Source organism: Bos taurus, chromosome 7 (assembly GCF_002263795.3).
Source record: "Bos taurus isolate L1 Dominette 01449 registration number 42190680 breed Hereford chromosome 7, ARS-UCD2.0, whole genome shotgun sequence".
NCBI lineage: Eukaryota > Metazoa > Chordata > Mammalia > Artiodactyla > Bovidae > Bos > Bos taurus.
Genome location: NC_037334.1, coordinates 31,020,986 through 31,045,591, shown reverse-complemented (window position 1 = coordinate 31,045,591; position 24,606 = coordinate 31,020,986). Strand labels below are relative to the sequence as shown.

At 37.8% G+C, this 24,606-nt stretch overlaps 1 protein-coding gene across 1 annotated transcript in view; it reads left to right on the top strand.

The window, feature by feature from the left end:
• SNX2 (sorting nexin 2) overlaps positions 1-24,606 on the top strand; it is a 58,756-nt gene that overhangs the window by 7,021 nt on the left and 27,129 nt on the right. The window contains 1 exon segment of the mRNA NM_001038519.1: positions 22,500-22,617. Coding sequence (NP_001033608.1) covers positions 22,500-22,617 — 118 coding nt within the window.

The following is a 24,606-nucleotide window of genomic DNA, read 5'->3' as shown; positions in this document are numbered from 1 at the left end:
TAAATAGAATCATATAAATGGAATTATATTTTGTACAAACAAAACTGTGTGAAACTTTCTGAATAAGGCTTCTTTAACTTAACCTAAAGTATCTGATATTTATGGATGTTGCATGTATCAAGAGTCATTCATTTTTATTGCTGAATTTAGTATTGCATTGTATTATGCATCACAGTTTTTTGTTGTTGAAGAACATTTCTGTTGTTTACAGTTTTGGGACATTAATGAATAGAGATGACATAAACTTATATGTACAGATTTTTGTATGAACACAGTTTTCATCTCCTTTGGGAAAATACTTAAAAGTAGGATGGCTGGTTTTGTGGTAAATACATGTTTAACTTTCTAAGAAACTGCCAAACTTTCGGCTAGAAAGGTTTGGGGTGGGGGCATAAGGCAAAGGGAGATGAAGTTATTTATTTTTAGTCTTACAGGTTGATGGCTCTTTAATAATATAACTCAAATTATAATAGGTATCTGTAGTAATAATATTGGGTTGGCCAAAAAGTTCATTTGAAAAAAGTGAGTGAACTTTTTGGCCAGCTCAATATAACTCAAGACCATGTCCATTAAGACAGAGTTCTCCAAGTCTGAGAACTAATAGTATATGGTTTCACTAAAACAAAATCATGATATGCTCTGGAGCAACGAATCCCGTGTGCCACAACTCCTGAGCCCATATGCCCCAGCTGCTGAAGCGCAGGTGCCCTAGAACCTGCGCCCTGCAATGAGAGAAGCCACCTCAGTGAGAAGCCCAAGCACAGCAACGGGAGAAGAGCCTGCACGGCAGGGAAGACTCAGCCTAGCCAAAAAGAAACAAATAAAATTACTCTTTAAAAAACTGATAAACAAAAGCGTGATTCTTCAAGACGAAAGCATGTTATGGTATGTTCCTCCCATCATAAAAGTTGCCTTAATATTGAAAGCTTATTCCTACTTAGAGAGCTTTGTGTATATTTACTGAGTGTTTGAATCCTGAAGAATCGCCTGAAGGAACCTTAGGTGCAGCTGGTTTTGCCTGTTTTAATATCTGTTCAGGTTTTCATTCATTTTATCTCTGAAATCTAATAACACTATAAAACATTCTGAGAAAGAAGAAAAAGAGACAGGTTTCAATGGTGTTTTGAGCCATTAAAAATATATATATATATTTATTTATTTGGCTGCAGTGGGTCTCAGTTGAGGTGCTTGGGATCTTCGATCTTTGTTGTAGCATGCGGGATCTTTAATATGACATGCGAACTCTTAGTTGCAGCATATGGTATCTAGTTCCCGGACTGGGGATCAAACATGGGTCCCCTGCATTGGCAGCTTGAATCTTAGCCACTCTGGTCCACCAGGGAAATCCCTTCAATGGCTGAGAATTCAGTTGTTCCACATCCTTGTCACTATTTGTTAGTATCAGTTCTGTTTCAGGCAGTGGCATGCTTTGTTGTTCAGTCTCTTAAGTCTTGTCCAACTCTTTAAAACCCCATGGACTGCAGCACACCAGGCTTCCCTGTCCTTCACCATCTCACGGAGTTTGCCCAAAGTCATGTCTGTTGAGTCATTGATGCCGTCCAACCATCTCATCCCCTGTCGCCTCTTCTCCTCCTGCCTTCAATCTTTCCCAGCGTCAGAGTCTTTTCCAATGAGTCAGTTCTTCACATAAGATGGTCAAAGTATTGGAGCTTTAGCTTTGGCATCAGTCCTTCCAATGAATATTCAGTACTGATATATTTCCTTTAGTATTGACTGGTTTGATCTCCTTGCAGCCCAAGGGACTCTAAAGAGTCTTCTCCAGCACAATTCGAAAGCATCAGTTCTTCGGCACTCGGCCTTCTTTTTGGTCCAACTGTCACATCTGTACACGACTACTGGAAAAACCATAGCTTTGACTGTATGGACCTTTGTCGGCAAAGTGATGTCTCTGCTTTTTAATATACTGTCTAGGTTTGTCATAGCTTTTCTTCCAAGGAACATGCAGGCGTCTTTTAATTTAATGGCTGTAGTCACCATCTGTAGTGATTTTGGAGCCCAAGAAAATAAATTCTGTCACTGTTTTCCACTTTTCCCCCATCTATTTGCCATCAACTGATGGTACCAATCCCATTATTTTTGTTTTTTGAATGTTGAGTTTTAAGCCAGCTCTTTCAGTCTCCTGTTTCACATTTATCAAGAGGCTCTTTAGTTCCTCTTGACTTTCTGCTGTTTAAGTGGTATCATCTGCATATGAGATTGTTGCTATTTCTCCCAGCAATCTTGATTACAGCTTGTGAGTCATCCAGCTCGGCATTTCACATGATGTACTCTGCATGTAAGTTAAATAAGCAGGGTGGTAGTATACAGACTTGATGTACTCCTTTCCCAATTTGGAACCAGTCTGTTTTTCCATGTCCAGTTCTAACTGTTGCCTCTTGACTTGCATACAGATTTCTCAGGAGGCAGGTCAGGTGGTCTGGTATTCCCATCTTTTTAAGAGTTTTCCACAGTTTGTTGTGATCCACACATCTGACTTATGCTGGCTTGAAAGAACTGATCTTTAAATTTTCAGGAATTTTGTAAGCTGCTTAGTAAACAGCCATTGTTAAAAGTTACGTAGACATAAATTATATTATAAAAGGCAGTAAATATTTACAACTTGTCACTTGTTTATTTCTTTACTGTGTTTTACTAGTTTTTGAGCTCATGAATTAATGTGTCTATTGTATCTGTGTGGTGTAAAGTATCTTACTAGCTCCATTTTCAGTAAGGAGTAATCAGCCACAGAGGGAATTGTTTATGCCACAGAAATCAGCGAAAGCTAAAATTCAGGGTCTTCTTTCCCAAAGACCTGATTGCTAAATATATACCAGCATACCACTGCTTTTTAATTATTCTAAGAGATATGTAGTGTTACCTCATTGTGATTTCAGTATACAGTCCCTAATGATTAATGATGGTGAGTACTTTTTTGCTTACATATTCACCATCTGAAAGTTGTCTTTAGTTTTCTTTCATATCTTTTTCCCATTTAAAATAGGTTTCCTTATTGAGTTTTGAGAATTTTTTCATGTATTCTGAATATAAATCCTTCATCAGATATGTTTTGTAGGTATTTTTTTCCCAGTCTGACTTGTTTTATCCATTTTTGATTGATAATGCCTTATATGTTGCATATGAAATCCTTGGGTAACATTGTCCAAGGTCACAAAAGTTTTTCCTATGTTTTTTCTAAAAGTTTTAAAGTTTTAGCTTATTTATATTTAGACTTGGTTGATTTTGAGTTAATTTTCTTATGAGTTGAGGTTCATTTTTTTGCATATAAAATCTCAATTATTGAAAGATAGTCATGTTATAGTTTGGTTTATGGCTCAGAATATGGTCTTTTGTGGTAAACAGTATGTGTGTACTTGAAAAGAATATATTTAGTTTGATATTGAGCAGAATGCTCTATAAACCCTAAGTTAGTTGACTATGTTTTTCAGTACATGAAACAACATAAGTAGATTTAAGATTTGTATTAAGATAAAGAAGCTGAACTTAAAAAAAAAAATCCTTCCTTGGGTTTTCTTTGAATGTTTATCGAAAAATCCATAGAACATTTACGTGTGGGTCTGTCTCTGGATTGTGTGTAGTTGGTCTTTTGACTGTCTTTCTGCCAGTTGTATGTTGTCTTAATTAACTGAGTCTTGAAATCAAATAGTGTGAATCTAGTGACTTTGTTCTTTTCAAAATTGTTTTTTGACTATTCTTGTTCTTTTGCCTGCCCGTACAACTTTAGAACCTATTTATTGCTTTCTATCAAAAATTCCTGCTGAGATTTTAATTGAGATAACGATGAACCTGTTGATTAGTTTGGGGGAGAATTAGCATCTTAATACTATTGAGAGCCTTTAAGCCATAAGTATACTATTTCTCTCTCTCTCTTTTTTTTCCTTTTAGGTCTTACTTGGTTTTTTTCATTCGTGTTTCTACTTTTCAGCATACAGATCTAGTGCACATTTCATTATACCTATTTTATGGCTTTTTGGTGCTTTTATATCTTTTACATTCACTCATTAATAGCACATTTTCTCTGTTTTCTGCAACTGTTGCTAGACACTAGTTCTAGTAGAGTTTTAGAGTCTGAAATGTTCTATGTAGACAGTCATGTTGACTGTGATGTGAGTTTTATTTCTTTCTAATCTTTATGTCTTTTTCTTGCCTTAATGCACTAGCTGAATCCACCAGTGTAATATTGAATAGAAGTGGTGATGGTGGGTATCTTTTCCCGCTTCATGCTCATAGGAGGAAAATGCTCATTTTTTCTTTCTTTCTAGAGTATTGTCTTGGTAGATGGCTTTTATTGGATTAAAGAATTTCCCTTCTATTCCTAGTTTTCTGAATTTTGTATCTATGAATGGATATTGATTTTGGCAAATGCTTTTCCTGCATCTAATATACTCATGTGATTCTCTAGTTTATTGATAGAGGTATTGATCGATATTCAAATGTTGAGTAAACCTTGAATTCCCACACAGTCATAATGTGTTTATTTATTTTTTTATTTATTGCTGCACTCAGTTTGCTAGTGTTTTGCTGCTGTTGTGTCTGTGTTTGTAACAGATACTTGGATGTTGTTTTATTTTACTTGTAATGTCTGATTTTGGATATCAGAAATGCTTACCTCATTAATGAACTGGAGAGTGTTTTCTCCTCTTCTGTATTCTTGAGGAGTTTGTGTGAAATTAGTCTTATGTTTGCCTTAATTGTTGGCAGAACTTGCTAGTGAAATCATTTGAACATGTAGTTTTGTTTGTTAGAAGATTTTTAACTACAAATTCAGTGTCTCTGATAGTTATGAAAGTATTTCTTCTTGATGAACTTTGGTGGTATATGAACTTTAAAGGAATTTGTCCTTTCCGTGTAAGTTGTGAAATTTATGGGCAGAAGTTTTTCAGAATACTCCATACTTACTACTGTATCCATGGAGTCTATGGGTGATGCCCCTCCCTTTCTATTCCTTATATTGGTAATTTATGTCATCTCTTTGTTTGCTTTTTATTGTTTTGTTTTAATCTTGCAAAAGCTTTGTCATTTTATTGGGATTTTTTTCTTTTTCAGAGTAAGTTTTTGGTTTCTTGATTTCTGTTTTTTATTTTCTTTTTAATTTTATTAATTTCTTCTGCTTGCTGTTTGGTTTGCTTTTCTGTTTTGTCAAACAAAAGCTTTGATTATTGATAAAAGGCTTTTTTTGAGTACCAGTATTTAGTTATGTATTTCTCTGAAGCATTGTTGTAGCTGTCTCCCACAAGCTTTAATATTGTTTTTGTCTTCATTGAGTTTGAACTGTTTTCCAGTTTCCCTTGTGACATCCTTTTTAACTTACAGGTTATTTAGAAGTGTTAATTTCCAAAATTTGAGGATTTTCTAGATAGCTTTCTGTTACTGATAGCTGTTTATTTGATTATTGTCAGAGAATGTTTTATGATTTCAGTTCTTTTACATTTGTTAAGGTTTGTCTGATGGCCTAGAATGTGACCTCTTATAGTGAATAGTCTGTGCATACTTGAAAAACATGTGTGAAATGAAGTGAAGTCGCTCGGATGTGCCCGACTCTTTGCGACCCCATGGACAGTAGCCTGCACCAAGCTCCTCTGTCCATGGGATTTTCTAGGCAAGAGTACTGGAGTGGGTTGCTGTTTCCTTCTCCAGGGAATCTTCCCAACCCAGGGATCAAACCCAGGTCTCCCACATTGTCGACAGATGATTTACCGTCTGAGCCACCAGGGAAGTCCTGATGTTATTGTTGAAATATTCTCTAAAAGTGAAGTTGACTGATAGTATTTTCCAGGTGTTCTAGTATTTTCCAGGTGTTCTCTATCTTCTCTTATTATCTGTATTTATTGTATTAATTACTACAATTTAGTATTATTGCAATTTTTGGCACGTTGATCCTTTTATCATATGATACTGCTCCTTTATTGGGGCTTCCCAGGTGGCTCAGTGGTAAAGAATACACCTGCCAAGCAGGAGACACTGATTCAGTCACTGGGTTGGGAAGATCCCCTGGAGAAGGAAATGGCAACCCACTCTAGTATTCTTGCTCCAGGAAATATCATGGACAGAGGAGCCTGGCGGGCTATAGTCCATGGTGTCTCAGAGTCAGACACAATTTAGCGACTAAACAACAGCAACAAACCCCTCTTTACTGCCGATGATATTCTTAAGTTTATCTACTGTTAATGTAACACTCCAGCTCTTCTTTGGTAGCATAGCATGTTTTTTCCATTCTTTCAGTTTTAACTTATATCTTTAAAGTAGGGCTTTGTAGGCAGTGTATTGTTGTGAGTTGTTACTTTTATACACAATCTGACCACCTCTATATTATAACTAGTGTATTTACATTTTTTGTATTATGTATCTTCAGGCCAAAGAACTTAGCACTTTTTTATAAAAAAAAAAGCTGATCTAGTGATGGCAGAGTCCTATAGTTTTCTTTAATCTGAGAATAACTTTATTGCACCGTCATTCCTGAAGGGTGTTTTTGCTGGATATAGAATTCTGCATTGGCATTTCTTTCAGCACTTTAAAGATTTTGTGCTACTGTTTCTGGTCTCTGATTTCTGATGAGAAATATTCAGTTCTTCTGTTTCTTTAAGTGTAATTTTTGTTTGTTTTTCCTTAGCTGCTTCAAGTTTTTAGTTTTAATGTTTAGGTTTCAGCCATTTTTAATGATGAGACTCTATCTAGTTTTCTCTGAAGTAGTCCTGTTTGGAGTTCTCATGTTGCTGGATCTGTAAAGTAATGTCTTGCACCAGATTTGGAGAATTAGCCATAACTTCTTGAAAAAACTTTTTGTGCTGCTCTTTTTGAGGGCTTCAGTAATGTGATTGTTGAACATTTTATATTGTTTCACAGATCCTTAGGATTTTGTTCATTGTCTTTATTTCTTTTTCCCTATTACTCAGATTGAATATTTCCTAAGACTTATCTTCAAGATCACTGACTTTTTCTTTTAAGAACTGTAAAGGGTAAATTTTACTTCCCTGGTAAGCTGACAGATTAATTTCTCTTAAGGTTGCTAGAAGTTGACATAATAAAGGATTTTATACTCAGCACATAGCAAATAGCAGAAGTGTCTTTGTGACTCTACCTTGCCCCTCTCTTGCCAGCATGATAAGACAGAGGGGCCCAGACCAACATTGCACCAGCCTTTGGTTTGTGTCATAGCTGAGAAACTTGAGTTTACAGAACCTAAATCATTTATAATGGACAATGTCTCCCTGCTCTTTGCTCTAGAAAATACAGTATCTTTATTGTTGTTGTTTAATTGCCAAACCATGTCTGACTCCTCTATGACCCCAACGGACTGTAGCCTGCCAGGCTCCTTTGTCCATGGGTTTCCTAAGCAAGAATACTGCAGTGGGTTGCCATTTCCTTCTCCAGGGGATCTTCCCAACCAAGGGATCAAATCTGCATCTCCCACATTGCAGCTGGATTCTTTCCCATCGAGCCACCAGGGAAGTCTAGTCTTTATTATACTGGATATTAAACAGACCTAATCTTTTGGGGAGAAAGAGGTTAAATATGTTTCTTCAATACCTGTGTGGAATAACCTGTCTTGGATAATTCTGATCACCCAGAAGCTGTTACACTACTCTTCTACCATCACTTCCTCATTCAGTGGCCACTCTCTTCATACTCCTTTCTGTCCAGCTGAGAACAGCTCTTCCTGCACCCACTTGGAAACTGAAAGAGACATGGACAGGCGGAGGCAGAGGCAAGTGAGTCCTGAGAGTGTTTACCAAGTGACTGCTCAGTGAGCAGAGCAGCAGGGCACTGTGTTGCTGATGGATGGGCACTGATATAAAGTGCACACCTCATAGCCTGCCCACAGAGGGGTGCCTGCTGCCACCCAGCCATTACTGGAGTTGTTCACGGTCCACACCATTCCCATCTTGTTCTCCACTCCCAGGTATTAACCAATGGTAGGAAAGAGTCCTTTCTGTTACATAAACATTCTAGTTTTTCTTTCTCTGTGACTTTGATGTCAAAGAGCTATGAATATCCAAGATATTAGCATAGTGTGAACGTTTATTTATGATAAGAATACATCCTAGGTTATTAATAGTCTGCGTGTGTTATAATTGTATCCTGTATTACAGTTTTTACTTTGAATTGTCGTATCTATTTTAACAAATTGAAGATGGAAAAAGTAGTTTTTGTTATTTGGATATTTAGCATTCCTGTTATGTTTCCTTCTTTCATTGTTTCCTTTTGTATAACTTTTTCTTAAGCTTAAAGAATTTCTTTTAGCATTTTTTTTTAGACCAGGTCTATTGATGATGAATTATCTTATTTGTACTTCATCTGAAAACTATTTTACCATTATTCCTGAAGGATATTTTTGCTGTTTTGGGTAGTTTTTTTTCCATCACTCAGAAACTATTCTTAGACTGTTTTAGTCTTATGATTTCTGATGAGAAATCTACAGTCATTAAAATTGATATGTCCCTGTGAAAATGGTGGGTTTTTTCTCTCATTACTTTCATTTTTTCCCCTAATAGTTTTATTTTTAGCAATGTGATAATATGTTGTAGTCATAGTTTTCTCTGGTTTTATCCTCCTTGAAGTTTGCTCCTATACATTTATATCCTTCAGCTTCAAGAATTTTCAACATTTTTTTTCTGTATATATTTCTGCAGAAATTTTTCATCTCTCCAGTGACTTCAGTGACATAAATGTTAGACCTTCTAATATCCCACAGATCTCTGAGGTCTTGTTCATTTTATTCAACTTTTTTTCATGATTATTCATATTGGGTACTTCATATGGATTTATTTTCAAGTTCACTGATACTTTTGTGTCATCTACATTCTTTTATTGAACCCAATCTGTAACTTTTTTAGATACTTTGATTTTAGTTTTGGAGTTTTCCTTTTTTCTTTCTTTTCTTTCTCTGTTTTGTTTGTTTTAGTAGGTTCTGTTTCTTTGCTGCAAACATTCATTTTTTTATTCACTTCAGATATATTTACCGTTATCTCATGGAGCATAGCTCGAAAACCTTGGAAAAGTTTTCTTGGCTAATACTGCAATATCTGTTTGGGGGTTAGGATCTGTTGATTGTCTTTTCTCTTGAAATTTGATCACAGGTTTATTACACAAGCACTAAATAATAGCCTTGAGTTGAGATTGACTGTTTTTGAGATTGCATGTAATTTTTACAAATTTTGGTGTTTTTCAGAGTTATTATCAAGCAAAGTTAAGAAATGCAAAAAGAAATCAAGTTAGATGACTCTAGATTTAGAAATTGTAAAATAGTAAAGTGGGTAGTCAAAAAAAAGGGGGGGGGAAGCACCATTATAGCAATTCTGATGTACTTCTTATAAGTTTGAACAAATTTTGGGAGATAGTGAAAGACAGGGTAGCCTGGTGTGCTGTAGTTCGTGGGGTTGCAAAGAGTTGGACACGACTTAGTGACTGAACAACAACAGCAAGGAAATTTATGTAACCCTAGACAAGTTCGTGTGCAGGCAAAACTAAAATCCAGAACTTTGATCCCCAGGAAATTTTGACATTTTAAAAATAAAAATCTCTTCTTAATAATCAAGTTGAGTACCCAGGTCTATTATATAGGCCCTTAATGCCTGTTTCTTACTCAAATCAAGTATAATCTCCCTCAGTATCCATACAGCATTGGTTTTAGGACACACTACAGACACCAAAATCCCTTTTGGGAAGTCTCTTATTTAAAATGGCATAGTGTTCCATATAACCTATACACATCCTCCCATATACTTTAAAATCATCTCAAATTTTCTTATAATACTTATGTCAGTGTAAATGCTTATAAATAGTAAATACAATGTAAATGCAACGGCAACCCACTCCAGTACTCTTGTCTAGGAAATCCCATGGACGGAGGAGCCTGGTAGGCTACAGTCCATGGGGTTGTGAAGAGTCGTGGACATGACTGGGTGACTTCACTTTCACTTTTCACTTTCATGCACTGGAGAAGGAAAAGGCAACCCACTCCAGTGTTCTTGCCTGGAGAAACCCAGGATGGGAGCCTGGTGGGCTGCCGTCTATGGGGTCGCACAGAGTCGGACATGACTGACGTGACTTAGTGGCAGCAGCTGTGCAATTGGTTGCTGGAGTGAAAGTGAAAGTTGCTCAGTAGTGTCCTACTTTTTGTGACCCCATGGACTATACAGTCCATGGCATTCTCAAGGCCAGAATACGGGAGTGGGTAACCCTTCCCTTCTCCAGGGGATTTTCCCAACCCAGAGATCGAATTCAGGTCTCCCCCATTGCAGGCAGATTCTTTACCAGCTGAGCCACCAGGGAAGCCCAAGAATACTGGAGTAGGTAGCCTATCCCTTCTCCAGCTGATCTTCCCGACCCAGGAAACAAACCAGGGTCTCCTGCATTGCAGGCAGATTCTTTACCAACTGAGCGATCAGGGAAGCCCTGAAGGTTGCTCAGTCGTGTCTGACACTTTGAGACCCCATGGACTATATAGTCCGTGGAATTCTCCAGCCAGAATACTGGAGTGGGTAGCCTTTCTCTTCTCCCGGGGATCTTCCCAACCCAGGGATCAAACCCAGGTCTCCCACATTGCAGGCAGGTTCTTTACCAGCTGAGCCACAAGCTGGTGTGTGGCAAAATCCACTTTATTGAATCTCTCTGAAATTAAAAAAAATATTTTCAATCTGCAGTTGATTGAATCTGTTGGACCCCCACAAAGAGAGGACCAGCTGCAAAAAACAATATTTATTTGTGTATTGATTGGTTGGTTTTTAAAGAGTATGTGTTTATTCTTTTTTTTATAATTTTTTTTATGACTGTGCTGGGCATTCATTGCTGCAGGGCTTTTCTCTAATTGTTGCAAGCAGGGACTACTCTTTGGTTGTGATACACAGGCTTCTCATCGTGGTGGCTCTCTTGTTGGGGAGCATGGGCTCTGGGGCACGCAGGCTTCATTAGTTGTGGCACGTGGGCTCAGTAACTGTGGCTCCCAGGCTCTAGAGCACAGGCCCAGTAGTTTAGGTGCACAGGTTTAGTTGCTGGCGGCATGTGGGATCTTCCTGGATCAGGGACTGAACCCGTGTCTCCTGCATTGGCAGATAGATTCTTTACCACTGAGCCTATAGATTCTTTACCACTGAGCCTCCAGGGAAGCCCAGCAGCGTTTATTTTTAATGAGTAGTGTCAGGAAACTGGGTCGTACTCATAGGTAACCATTTCTTTTATATAGTGGCATATTCGAAGCATTTTTCTGTGAAACCAAATGCCACTCTGCTGCTATGTCTTTTGAAAAATAGACTTTACCTTTTAGAGCAGTTTTAAATTCATAGCAAAATTGAGTGGAAAGTATAGAGATTTCCCATATAATGTGCCTACACATGCGTTTTTCTGCATTATCAATATCCTCCACCATAGTGGTACCTTTGCTACAATTGGTAAAACTACACTGACAAATCACAATCACCCAAGATCCGTAGTTTACATTAGGGTTCACCCTTGGTGTTGTACGTTCTCTGGGTTTGGGCAAATGTATAATGACATGTGTCCACTGTTACAATATATTACAGAGTAGTTTCACTGTCCTGAAATTCCTCTCTGCTCTGCTTGTTCATCCCACCCTTCCCCCAATCCACTAGTCTTTACTATCTCCATAGTTCTGCCTTTTCAACAGTGCAGTATAGTTGTAAATATATAATATGTAGGTCTTTCAGGCTGGCTTCTTTCACATTTAAGTTTCCTCTATGTCTTTTCATGGTTAGCTGCTTCATTTCCTTTTGGTCTGAATAATACAATGCAAACTGTATTGTCTGGATGTACTGTAGTTTGCTTACCCAGGCACCTACTGAAGAACATCTTCATTGCTTCCAAATTTTAGCAATTATAATTAAAGCTACTGTTAACATTATGTGCATGTTTTTGTGTGGGTATGTTTTCAGCTCCCCTGGATGACTACTAAAGATCACAGTTGCTGGAACACATAAGAGTATGCTTATCTTATAAATGTACTGCCAAAATGGTCTTCCATAGTGGTTGTACCACTTTGCATTCCCACCAGCAGTGAATGAGAGTTCCTCTTGCTTCACATCCTCATCAGCATTTGGTGGTATCAGTGTTCGAAATTTTGATCACTTTAATAGGTGTCTGGAGTGACTCCACTGTGAGGTGTAGTGTGTCTCACTGTTGTTTCAGTTTGCATTTCCCTGATAACATATGATGTGGGACATCTTTTCTTATGGTTATCTGCCATATGTTTATCTTTGGTGAAGTATCTGTTACAGTCTTTGGCCTTTTATTAAATTGGGTTGTTCATTTTCTAATTGTTGAGTTTTAAGCGTTCTTTGTATGCTTTGCATAATAAAGCTTTATCAGCTGTGTCTTTTGAAAATATTTTCTCCCAGTCTGCAGCTTGTTTTTCCATTTTCTTGACATTGTCCTTTGCAGAGTAGTTTTTATTTTAATTTTGGTGAAGTCTGCTTTATCAAATGTTTTTTTCATGGATTGTACCTCTGTTACATCTAAAAACTTACTATGAAACATGAGGTCATCTAGATTTCCTCTTGAGTTATCTTCGAGACACTTTATACTTTAGTGCTCTATCTTTAGGTCAATGATCCATTTTGAGTTGATTTTTGTGAATGCTGTAAGTTCTGTTTCTAGATGCTTTTCTTACATGTAGATTTTCAGTTGTTGCAGCAGTTTGTTGAAGAGACTAATTTTTCCACATTATGTTGCCTTTGCTCATTTGTTGAGAATCATTTGGCTGTTCTGTTGTTTTTCAGTCACTAAGTCATGCCTGACTCTGCAGTCCCATGGGCTGCAACATGCCACGCTTCTGTGTTCTTCACTATCTTCCAGAGTTTGTTCAGACTCCCATCCATTGAGTTGGCAATGCCATCCAACCATCCCATGCTCTCTTGCCCCCTTCTCCGCCTACCCTCAGTCTTTCCCAGCATCAGGGTCTTTTCTAATGAGTCGAATCACCATTAGTCCTTTCAGTATATGATCAGGGTTGATTTCCTTTAGAATTGATTGATTTGATCTCCTTGAAATCCAAAGGACTCTCAAGAGTCTTCTTCAACATCGTAACTCAGAAATATCAATTGTTTGACGCTCAGCATTATTTATTGTCCAGCTCTCACATCTGTACATTACTACTGGAAAAACCATAGCGTTGACTATAAGGACCTTTGTCAGCAAAGTGATGTCTCTGCTTTTTAATATGCTGTCTATATGTATCATAGCTTTCCTTCCAAGGAGCAAGTGTCTTTTAACTTCTTGGCTGCAGTCACCATCTGCAGTGATTTTGGAGCCTGAGAAAGTAAACTCTGTCACTGTTTCCACTTTCTCCCTTTCTATTTGCCATGAAGTGATGGGACCAAACACAATGATCTTAGTTTTTTACATGTTGAGTTTTAAGCCAGCCTTTTCACTCTTCTCTTTAACCCTCTTCCAGAGGCTCTTTAGTTTCTTTTCGTTCTCTGCCAAGAGTGATGGTTGTTGATATTTCTCCTATCAATTTTGATTCCAGCTTGTGATTCACCCAGCCCAGCATTTCACATAATGTACTCTGCATATAAGTTAAATTAGCGGGGTGACAATATACAGCCTTGATGCAGTCCTTTTCCAATTTTGAACTAATCGGTGGCTCAGACAGTAAAGCGTCTGAGACCTGGTTCGATCCCTGGGTCGGGAAGATCTCCTGGAGAAGGAAATGGCAACCCATTCTAGTACTCTTGCCTGGAAAATTCCTTGGACGGAGAAGCCTGGTAGGCTACAGCCCATGGGATTGCAGAGAGTCAGACACGACTGAGCGACTTCAGTGTCAATGTCAATGTTGTTCCATGTTTAGTTCTAACTGTTGCTCCTTGACTCGAATACAGGCTTCTCAGGTGACAGTTAGGGTGGTCTGGTATTCCTGTTTCTTTAAGAATTTTCCACAGTTTGTTGTGATCCACACAGTCAAACACTTTGGCATAGTCAATGAAGTGGAAGTAGATGTTCTTCTGGAATTCCCATGCTTTCTCTGTGATACAACGAATGTTGGTAATTTGATATCTGGTTCCTCTGCCTTTCTAAATCCAGCTTGTATATCTGGAATTTCTTGGTTCACGTAATGCTGAAGCCTAGCTTGAAGGATTATGAGCATTACCTTGCTAGCATGTGAAAAATGAGCCCAATTGGGTGATAATTTGAAAATTCTTTGACATTGATCTTCTTTGAGATTGAAATGAAAACTGACTTTTTCCAGTCCTGTAGCCACTGCTTTCTTTTCCAAATTTACTGGCATATGGAGTGTAGCACTTTAACGGCATTATCCTTCAGGATTTTAAGTAGCTCAGTTGGAATTCCATCACCTCCACTAACTTTGGTAGTAATGCTTGCATTCAGTATCACAGTAATCCAAATCTGTGCCCCAACCAGTATGCTGAAGAAGCTAAAATTGAACAGTTCTATGAAGACCTATAAGACCTTCTAGAACTAATACTCAAAAAAGATGTCCTTTTCATTATAGGGGACTGGAATGCAAAAGTAGGAAGTCAAGAGATACCTGGAGTCACAGGCAGATTTGGCCTTGGAGTACAGAATGAAGCAGGGCAAAGACTAATATAATTTTGCCAAGAGAACACACTGGTCATAGCAAACACCCTCTTCCAACAATACAAGAGAAGATTCCATACACGGACATCACAGATGGTCAATACTGTAATCAGATTGATTACATTCTTTGCAGCCAAAGATGGAAAAGCTCTATACAGTCAGCAAAAACAAGACTGGGAGCTGACTGTGGCTCAGACCATGAACTCCTTATTGCCAAATTCAGACTTAAATTGAAGAAAGTAGGGAAAAGCACTAGACCATTCAGGTATGACTTAAATCAAATCCCCTACAATTATACAGTGGAAGTGACAAACACATTCTGGGGATTAGATCTGATAGATACAGTGCGTGAAGAACTATGGACAGAGGTTTGTGACATTGTACAGAAGGCAGTGATCAAGACCATCCCCAAGAAAAAGAAATGCAAAACGGCAAAATTGTTGTCTGAGGAGGCCTTCAGACAACAGCTTTTCTTCTCGAGAAAAGAAGAGAAGCTAAAGACAAAGGAGGAAAGGAAAGATATTCCCATTTCCAAAGAATATCAAGGAGAGATAAGAAAGCCTTCTTCAGTGATCAGTGCAAAGAAATAGAGGAAAACAACAGAATGGGAAAGACTAGAGATCTCTTCAAGAAAATTAGAGATATGAAGGGAACATTTCATGCAAAGATGGGCTCAATAAAGGACAGAAATGGTATGGACGTAACAGAAGCAGAAGATATTAAGAAGAGGTGGCAAGAATACACAGGAAAACTGTACAAAAAAAGATCTTCAGGACCCAGATAACCATAATGGTGTGATCACTCACCTAAGCCAGACATCCTGGAATGCGAAGTCAAGTGGGCCTTAAGAAGCATCACTATGAACAAAGCTAGTGGAGGTGATGGAATTCCAGTTGAACTATTTCAAATCCTAAAAGATGATGCTGTGAAAGTGCTGCACTCAATATGCTAGCAAATCTGGAAAACTCAGCAGTGGCCACAGGACTGGAAAAGGTCAGTTTTCATTCCCACCCCAAAGAAAGGCAGTGCCAAAGAATGCTCAAACTACCACACAATTGTACTCATCTCACACACTAGCAAAGTAATGCTCAAAATTCTCCAAGCCAGGCTTCAACAATACGTGAATTGTGAACTTCAGATTTTCAAGCTGGTTTTAGAAAAGGCAGAGGAACCAGAGATCAACTTGCCAACATCTGTTGGATCATCGAAAAAGCAAGAGAGTTGAAGAAAAACTTCTATTTTTGCTTTATTGACTATGCCAAAGCCTTTGACTGTGTGGATCACAATAAATTGAAAATTCTTGAAGAGATGGGAATACCAGACCACCTGACCTGCCTTCTGAGAAATCTGTATGCAGGTCAAGAAGCAACAGTTAGAACTGGACATGGAATAACAGACTGATTCCAAATGAGGAAAGGAGTACGTCAAGGCTATATATTGTCACCCTGCTTATTCAACTTATATGCAGAGTACATCATGAGAAATGCTGGTGGTTGAATCACAAGCTGAAATAAAGATTGCCAGGAGAAATATCAATAGCCTCATATATGGCAGAAAGCGAAAAACCAAAGAGCCTCTTGATGAAAGTGAAAGAGTTGGCTAAAAGCTCAACATTCAGAAAACTAAGATCATGGCCTCTGGTCCCATCACTTCATGGCAAATAGATGGGAAAATAATGGAAATAGTGACAGACTTCATTTTTGGGGGCTCCAAAATCACTGCAGATGGTGATTGCAGCCATGAAATTAAAGACGCTTGCTCCTTGGAAGAACAGTTATGACCAACCTAGATAGCATATTAAAAAACAGAGACATTACTTTGCCAGCAAAGGTCCATCTAGTCAGCTCTGTTTTTTCCAGTAGTCATGTATGGATGTGAGAATTGGACTGTGAAGAAAGCTGAGCACTGAAGAATTGATGCTTTTGAATTGTGGTGTTGGAGAAGACTCTTGAGAGTCCCTTGGACTACAAGGAGATCCAACCAGTTCATGCTAGAGGAAATCAGTCCTGAATGTTCATTGGAAGGACCCGATGCTGAAGCTGAAATTCCAATACTTTGGCCACCTGATGTGAAGAACTGACTCATTTGAAAAGACCCTGATGGTGGGAAAGATTGATGGCAGGAGGAGAAGGAACGACAGAGGATGACATGATTGGATGGCATCACCAACTCAATGGAGATGAGTTTAAGTAAGCTCTGGGAGTTGGTAATAGATAAGGAAGCCTGACGTGCTGCAGTCCATGGGGATGCAAAAAAGTCGTACACAACTAAGCAACTGAACTGAACTGAATGCTTCCTAAGGCCCACTTGACTTCATACTCCAGGAGGTCTGGCTCTCCGTGAGTGACCACACCATTGTGGTTATCTGGGTCATTAAGACTTTTTTTGTATAGTTCTTCTGTGTATTCTTGCCATGTCTTCTTAATCTCTTCTGCTTCTGTTAGGTCCTTACTTACTCATCCTTGCATGAAATGTTCGCTTGATATCTCCAATTTTCTTCAAGAGATCTCTAAACTATTCCATTCTGTTGTTTTCCTCTGTTACTTTGCATTGTTCTCTTAAAAAGGCTTTCTTATCTCTCCTTGCTGTTCTGTGGAACTCTTTCCCTTTCTCCCTTGCCTTTCACTTCTCTTCTTTCCTTTGCTATTTGTAAGGTCTCCTTAGACAACCACTTTGCCTTCTTGCATTTCTTTTTCTTTAGGCTGGTTTTTGGTCACCACTTTCTGTGTAGTTACTGACCTCCATCCATAGTTTTTCAGGCACTCTGTGTATCAGATCTAATCCCTTGAATTATTCGTTACCTCCACTGTACAGTCAGAATGGGTTAATTAAGATTATACCTAAACTGCTTAGTGGTTTTCCCTACTTTCTTAATAAGTCTGAATTTTGCCATATGGAGCTCATGATCTGAGTCACAGTCAGCTCCAGGTCTTGTTTTTGCTGACTGTAGAGAGCGTCTCCATCTTCAGCTGCAAAGAATATAATCAGACTGATTTCAGTATTGACCCTCTGGTGATGTCCTTGTCTAGAGTTGTCACTTCTGTTTTTGGAAGAGGGCGTTTGCTATGACAGGTGTGCTCTCTTGACAAAATTCTGTTAGCCTTTGCCCAGCTTCATTTTCAAGGCCAAACTTGCCTCTTAACTCCAGGTATCTCTTGACTTCCTACTTTTGCGTTCCAATCCCCATATGATGAAAAAAGTATCTCTTTTTGGTGTTAATTCTAAAAGGTCTTGTAGGTCTTTATAGAACTGTTCAGCTTCTTCAGCATTAGTGGTTGGGACATAGACTTGAATTACTGTGATGTTCAGTGATTTCCCTTGGAAACAAACTGAGATCATTCTGTCGTTGAGATTGTACCCAACTGCGTTTCAGACTCTTGTTGATAATGAGGGCTACTCCATGTCTTCTAAGGAATTCTTGCCCACCGAAGTAAACCTGATGGTCATCTGAATTAAATTCACCCATTCCCATCCATTTTAGTTCACTGGTTTCTAAGTTGTCAGTGTTTACTCTTACCATCTCATGCTTGACCATGTCTAGTTCACCTTAATTCATGTACCTAACATTCCAGGTCCTATACTTTATTCTTCTTTACAGTATCAGACTTACCTCTCAACACCAGATACACCCACAACTGAGTGTTGTTTCCACTTTGGCCCAGCCTCTTCCTTCTTTTTGGAGCTATTTCTCCACTCTTCCCCAGTAGCATATGACACCCTCTGACCCGAAGGGCTCATCTTCCAGTGTCATATCTTTTTGACTTTTCATAATGTCCACAGAGTTCTCAAGGCAGGAATAATGGAATGGTTTGCCATTCCCTCCTCCAGTGGACCATGTTTTGTCAGAGCTCTCCACCATGACCTGTCCTTCTTGGGTGGCCCTGCATGGCATGGCTCATGGCTTCATTGAGTTACACAAGCCCCTTGGCCACAAGACTGCCATCCGTGAAGGACTTGCTGATAGTGAGTGAGTCTATCTCTAGGTTCTCTGTCCCACTGGTCTGTTTGCTCTTTTACCTGTCCCATGCTGTGTCAGTTCCTGTGGCCTCATGGTGAGTCTTGAGGTCAGGAGCTGCAGTCCTCCCACTATGTTCTTCTTGTTCAGTAATGTACTGTCTCTTCTGGGTTTTGTGCTTCTCGTGTAAACTTTGTCATCATTCTGTCGATACCCACAAAATAGCTTGCTGGAATTTTGATTGGTATTGCATTGAACCTGTGGTTCAAAGTCAGGAAGAATGGACATCTTGACAGTATTGAGTCTTCCTATTCATGAATATGGAATATCTCTCCATTTATTTAGTTCTTTAATTTTGTTCATTAGAATTGTTTAGTTTTCCTCATAGGGATTTTGTGCATATTTTGTTAGATTTCTTCCTAAGTGTTTAGTTGTTTTGGGTGCTGATGTAAATGGTATTTTTTTCTTTTTAAATTTCAAATTCTATTTGTTGATGGTATATAGAAGTAATTAGCTTCTGTAGGTTAACGTTGTATCCTGCAACCTTGCTATAATTGTTTATTAGTTCTGGAAGCCTTTGTCAGTTCTTCTGGATTTTATTTCCTTTTTTATCTTTACTGCATTAGCTTGGACTTGCAGCGTTATGTTGACAAGCAGTAATGACAGCAGACATCCTTACCTTGTTCTTGCTCTTAGTGAGAAAGCCCTTAGTTTTTCTTTAAATGTAATGTTCGGGGTAGATGTTTTTTTTAGCTATTCCTCAAATTGCAGCAATTCCTCTTCTGTGAATGGGTGTTGGAGCCACTCTGCTATTTTTATGTATATATACTTAAAGGCATTTCAAACTTTATTGTAAACAGTCTGGTTGACAGACTTACTGCCATTTCTTACACACATTCATAGTTATTTTCTTAGAGTTGAGTTAACAGATAGTCATTGAGTGTTCGCTGCCAGGAACCTGGTAAAAAGAAATAAAATAAGACATTCTTCTTTCCATACAGAGTTGTTAGTCTATAAATAGATAATGTAATAGAGAAATTATGACAAAAGAAACAGATATGCATTGGAAGCATATATACCACTCAACCATACTCAATTAGAGGGTTGTCAGGAACATCTTCTGGAAAAAGCTTATAGGAAAAGCTTATTTGTTTTTAAGTTCCTTCAAGAAAAACATGCTAAGGTGAGTTGACGCCTACCTTTGTGAGAGTTTGGAGATGTAGTAATGAGCTCCTGAGAGAAAAGAAAACTGCTTTTTAAAATTTTCCCATAAGGGGAAAAAAAAAAAATTTTCCCATAAGGAATTTAAACTGTTTTTGAAAGCTGTAAAGAAATGTCCTTATGCCGTAGGGGATCGTTACTCAAAAAACTGATCAGACAAATGTTATTAATTAGAAATGGCCTTAAAGAAAAATTGATAATTTACCCTTACTACTTAATAATTTATGCCAGAAAGTGAAAAAGAACTGAAGAGCCTCTTGATGAAAGTGAAAGAGGAGAGTGAAAAAGTTGGCTTAAAGCTCAACATTCAGAAAACTAAGATCATGGCATCTGGTCCCATCACTTCATGGCAAATAGATGGGGAAACAGTGGAAACAGTGTCAGACTTTATTTTTGGGGGCTCCAAAATCACTGCAGGTGGTGATTGCAGCCATGAGATTAAAAGGTGCTTACTCCTTGGAAGGAAAGTTACGACCAACCTAGACAGCATGTTAAAAAGCAGAGATATTACTTTGTCAACAAAGGTCCATCTAGTCAAGGCTATGGTTTTTCTAGTGGTCATGTCTGGATGTGAGAGTCGGACTATAAAGAAAGCTGAACACTGAAGAATTGATGCTTTTGAACTGTGGTGTTGGAGAAGACTCTTGAGAGTCCCTTGGACTGCAAGGAGGTCCAACCAGTCCATCCTAAAGGAGATTAGTCCTGGGTGTTCATCGGAAGGACTGATGTTGAAGCTGAAACTCCAGTGCTTTGGCCACCTGATGTGAAGAGCTGACTCATTTGAAAAGACCCTGATGCTGGAAAAGATTGAAGGCGGGAGGAGAAGGGGACGACAGAGGATGAGATGGCTGGATGGCATCACCGACTCAATGGACATGGGTTTGGGTGGACTCCAGGAGTTGGTGATGGACAGGGAGGCCTGGCATGCTGCGATTCATGGGGTTTCAAAAGACATGACTGAGTGACTGAACTGAACTGATTAATAACTTTATTCATTAATATGTACCATTAAGTAAGTGGAAAGGCAACAGTACAAACTGGGAGAAAATTTTATTCTCCATACATATGTGATACATATCTAGAACTTCTATCTAGACTATGTAAAGAACTCCTACAAATCAATAACAACAATAGAAAAATAGGGAAAATACTTAAAGAGACCCTTCACAAAGGAAGATATCCAAATGTCTGTTAAACATATGAAAAACTGCTCGCCATCGTTACTCATCAGGAAAATGCCAATTCAGATCACAGTAATGTGCACTTTATACTCTCCATAATAGCTTAAGTGAAAACATGAAATATATTTAAGTGTTGACAGGATATAAAGCAGCTGGAAGCTCTGTATATTACTGGTGTGTGTGTATTAGTCACACGGTCATGTCCAACTCTAACCCCATGGACTGTAGCCCTCCGGGTTTCTCTGTCCATTGGATTCTACAGGCTGGAATACTGGAGTGCATTGCCATTCCCTTCTCCAGAGGATCTTCTGACCCAGGGATCGAACCCTGGTCTCCTGCATTGCAGGCAGATCCTTTACCGTTGAGCTACAGGGAAGTCCTATATTACTGGGCGGAGTGTAAATTATATAACTGCTTTAGAAGATTTTTAGCGATATCTTCTAAAGCAGAACATTTACCTATCCTGTGATTCAGGTATTCCACTCCTAGGTACATAACGAACAGAAATTTGTTCACTGTTTGCTAAAAGATACATGTGCTGGACAGTTCATACAGCACTGCTGGTAGTGGTAAAAAACTGGTAATGAAATTTGAAAACCTAGGTGCTCATCAGCAGCAGAATGGATCAGTTGTGGTATATTTACACAGTGGAATATTTACATCAACAAAGATGAGTGTTCTGTTATTACATGCGACAATATAAGAGTCTTGTATACAGAGCATTAAGATCAGAAAAACAAAACAGAAAAAAAAAATGTGTTTTGGATGATTCTAGTTCTGTGAAGAGCAAAAACAGGAAAAACGAATCCTTGTTGGTGGAAGCCTAGGTTGGGAGAGGGTAAAGAATGGGGGGGAGCACGAGTGGAGCTTCTCGATTTGATAATGTTCTCTTTCTTGATCTGGGTGCTGACTACACAGGTGTGTTGGGTTTTGAAAATATATAGCTGTGCACTTCTGCTATATACAGCTTCCTTTTATGTTATGTATTTTTTTTAAGTACTGGTTTTAAACATTATAAGGAAACTGTGATAAATCTAAAAGCTTTACAGTGTTGATTCCATTTTGCTGATTTTTGTACTTTCAGAAATATAAAAATATTCCTTTAGCTTCATTGAAATGTAAATAATTGGGAATTTTTTAGTTTGAAAATACAGAAATTTTAGAATAATTGTAGTCTTAAGTCAACTACTGCTAAACCTTTTTCTTAAAGTATTAATTTGAACTTACTATTCATGCAACATATTTGCAAGGTCTGATTTTTACTATTATATGATATATACTGTATAAAACATTAAAATTTGTTTTTGTTAATTATAACTAAACTTGACAGATTAGTATAGCTAACTGGGTGACTGGAAAAGATTTTCTCTTTTAAATCTTAAGTGACTTTGTTAAGAAAGGAGGTGAGTGAAAGTGTGTTTTTGGTTATTTCTTACCCTCAGAGGAGGAACTGTAAATAGATGTTCTTATTCTTTTTCTCTGCTTATCAGGAGAGTGTTCTATTTCTGTAGTACCTGGAGACATAATTATAACAGACAAACATGGCAATCCATTATCAATTATTTTTTTAACAGTCAAGTCCATCATCTCCGGATCCAGCTAGCTTTCTTGCAGAAGATATTAGTACAAACTCCAATGGTCCAAAACCTGCAGAAGTTGCGCTAGATGATGACAGAGAAGATCTTTTTGCAGGTAATTGTAAATAGCTTTATTTTTTTTTTAAGTAATTGTCAATTGTAGCATATATCCTATCAAAATATTCTCTTAAAACTAACATTTTCTGTGAAGTACTATTGATGGCTTTTCTTGTTAACGACTTAGGAGGATAGGAAATTTTAGTTACTTTGCTTTGTGAAAAATAAAGACTGTTGTGAGAAGCACGAATGTGATCCTTTCTGGTTTTAAGTGTTTGGAAATAAGTCACATGAATAATTTGATTATTTCGAGCAGTACTTGGACACAAACTAATGGTTGTGGCATTCAGACTTTGAGAAATAGCAATGATTATATTCTTTCTTACTTACAATTTTTCACAAAGCAAAATTAAACTCTGAACTTAAGAATTACTTTATTCATAATCTATATATATTTGAAATCTGTTTTAAAAATGTTTTAGTATTTACCATGGGTTCCATTTTGATTCAATTTTAAGTGAATAAATTGATGCTTCAGGAATTTATTTTTGATATGGGGGCAGGATTTGGTGTAGTCTCTTTCTACCTTTAAAAAATTGGACCCTCTTCAAAACAATTACCTGCTTTAAGATTAAAATTTAAATACAAATTAATGTTTGGCTATTAAAAAGCAGCATCTGCCTTAGAATTAATGGCACAAATAATTGCAATAGTAAGTCTTTGTGTGTTTGAGAGCTTAATTTACCTAAACTGGCTTTCTTTGAGTTAAAACTTGATAATGTAAACTTGATAATGTATCCTCCCTCAGCTTTTATAGTGGCTGAATATTGAAACCATCCTGTATTTTTTTAATATAAGTATATTTAAAAATACAGTCCTCTATGACAGAGGTCCATATAATTTCCTGTTTAATGTGTGAAAAGTTTTCACTGCAGATGAATTCATGTATTTTATGAATTCGTGTCAGAAAATTAAAATGTGAAGACAATCATTTACCCAGCCTCCCCCTCCCCTTTTCTGTAGCTACCTAACAACTTAGAGTATGACAGTTAACCAAAATTGTAATACTCCTTTTTCTTTTCTTTCCTTGACTTTTTCCTAGGAGATCCTTAGAAGTTTCTTCATGGCATTTATGTTTTAATCTGAAAGATGACAAAAGTAGCTGCTAATCTAAAATTGTGGTTATTCCTCTAATAGTAGAGGGTCATAAATAGAATACTTGGATTATCCATTGTATTGAAGAGTCTCTAAGTCTCAGAATTCTATGTTAATGAGTGTGCTGAAACTCTAAAGCAGAACTCTGTATCTCTGCCTAGGAAAGATGGTTTTCTTGTTTACAGTGTGCCCTGCTGATCAAACAGTTTGCCACGTCAGGGCTGTGCAGTAATATTTGCCCACGAGGCTCAACTGGAAAAATCTTTTTTGTGTTAGTGTACCTAGTGCAGAGTATACTAAACATAGTGATTGATCCATGGTCAGTGTCAGTGTTTTTGTTTTTAAGGAGAAACAGAGATGAAGCAATAAAAATATCCATCTGTTTCTTTTGTTATCTGCAGACACTTTTTATGCTTTATCTTTTATCTTAAACTCAGCTACATTTCATAATGACATCATTAGGTTTCCTAAGACCTGTATAAGAGAAGAAACTATAGGTATTGGTCTAGTGACTTAGCCATTCTGATTTTAAAACCATTAAGAGATTAGATTGTAATTGGTATGTATGCCAGTATACTTTGGGTAGCATCTCAAATACTATTATGTCAGAAGTGGCGTCAGAAAAAGTTCAAGCATGACTTTGTTACTGTTACTAGCTTACTTACAGGATGTTCACCAAACATGGGTAACTAGAGAGCCCCTTTCCACCATCAGTACCATCCTGCGCTAAGCTTCACTGAACACATTGTAGGAAACGGTCCTAGAGGAGTAAGTGAGAGTGAACAAGTTGCCAGTGTTGAAATTGTCCTAGACTTTTAGAACTTGGTTCTGCCAGGGTAGTTAGTATATTTCACTTACTCTCTTCAGCAGATTATACCAAATCCAAAGTTTA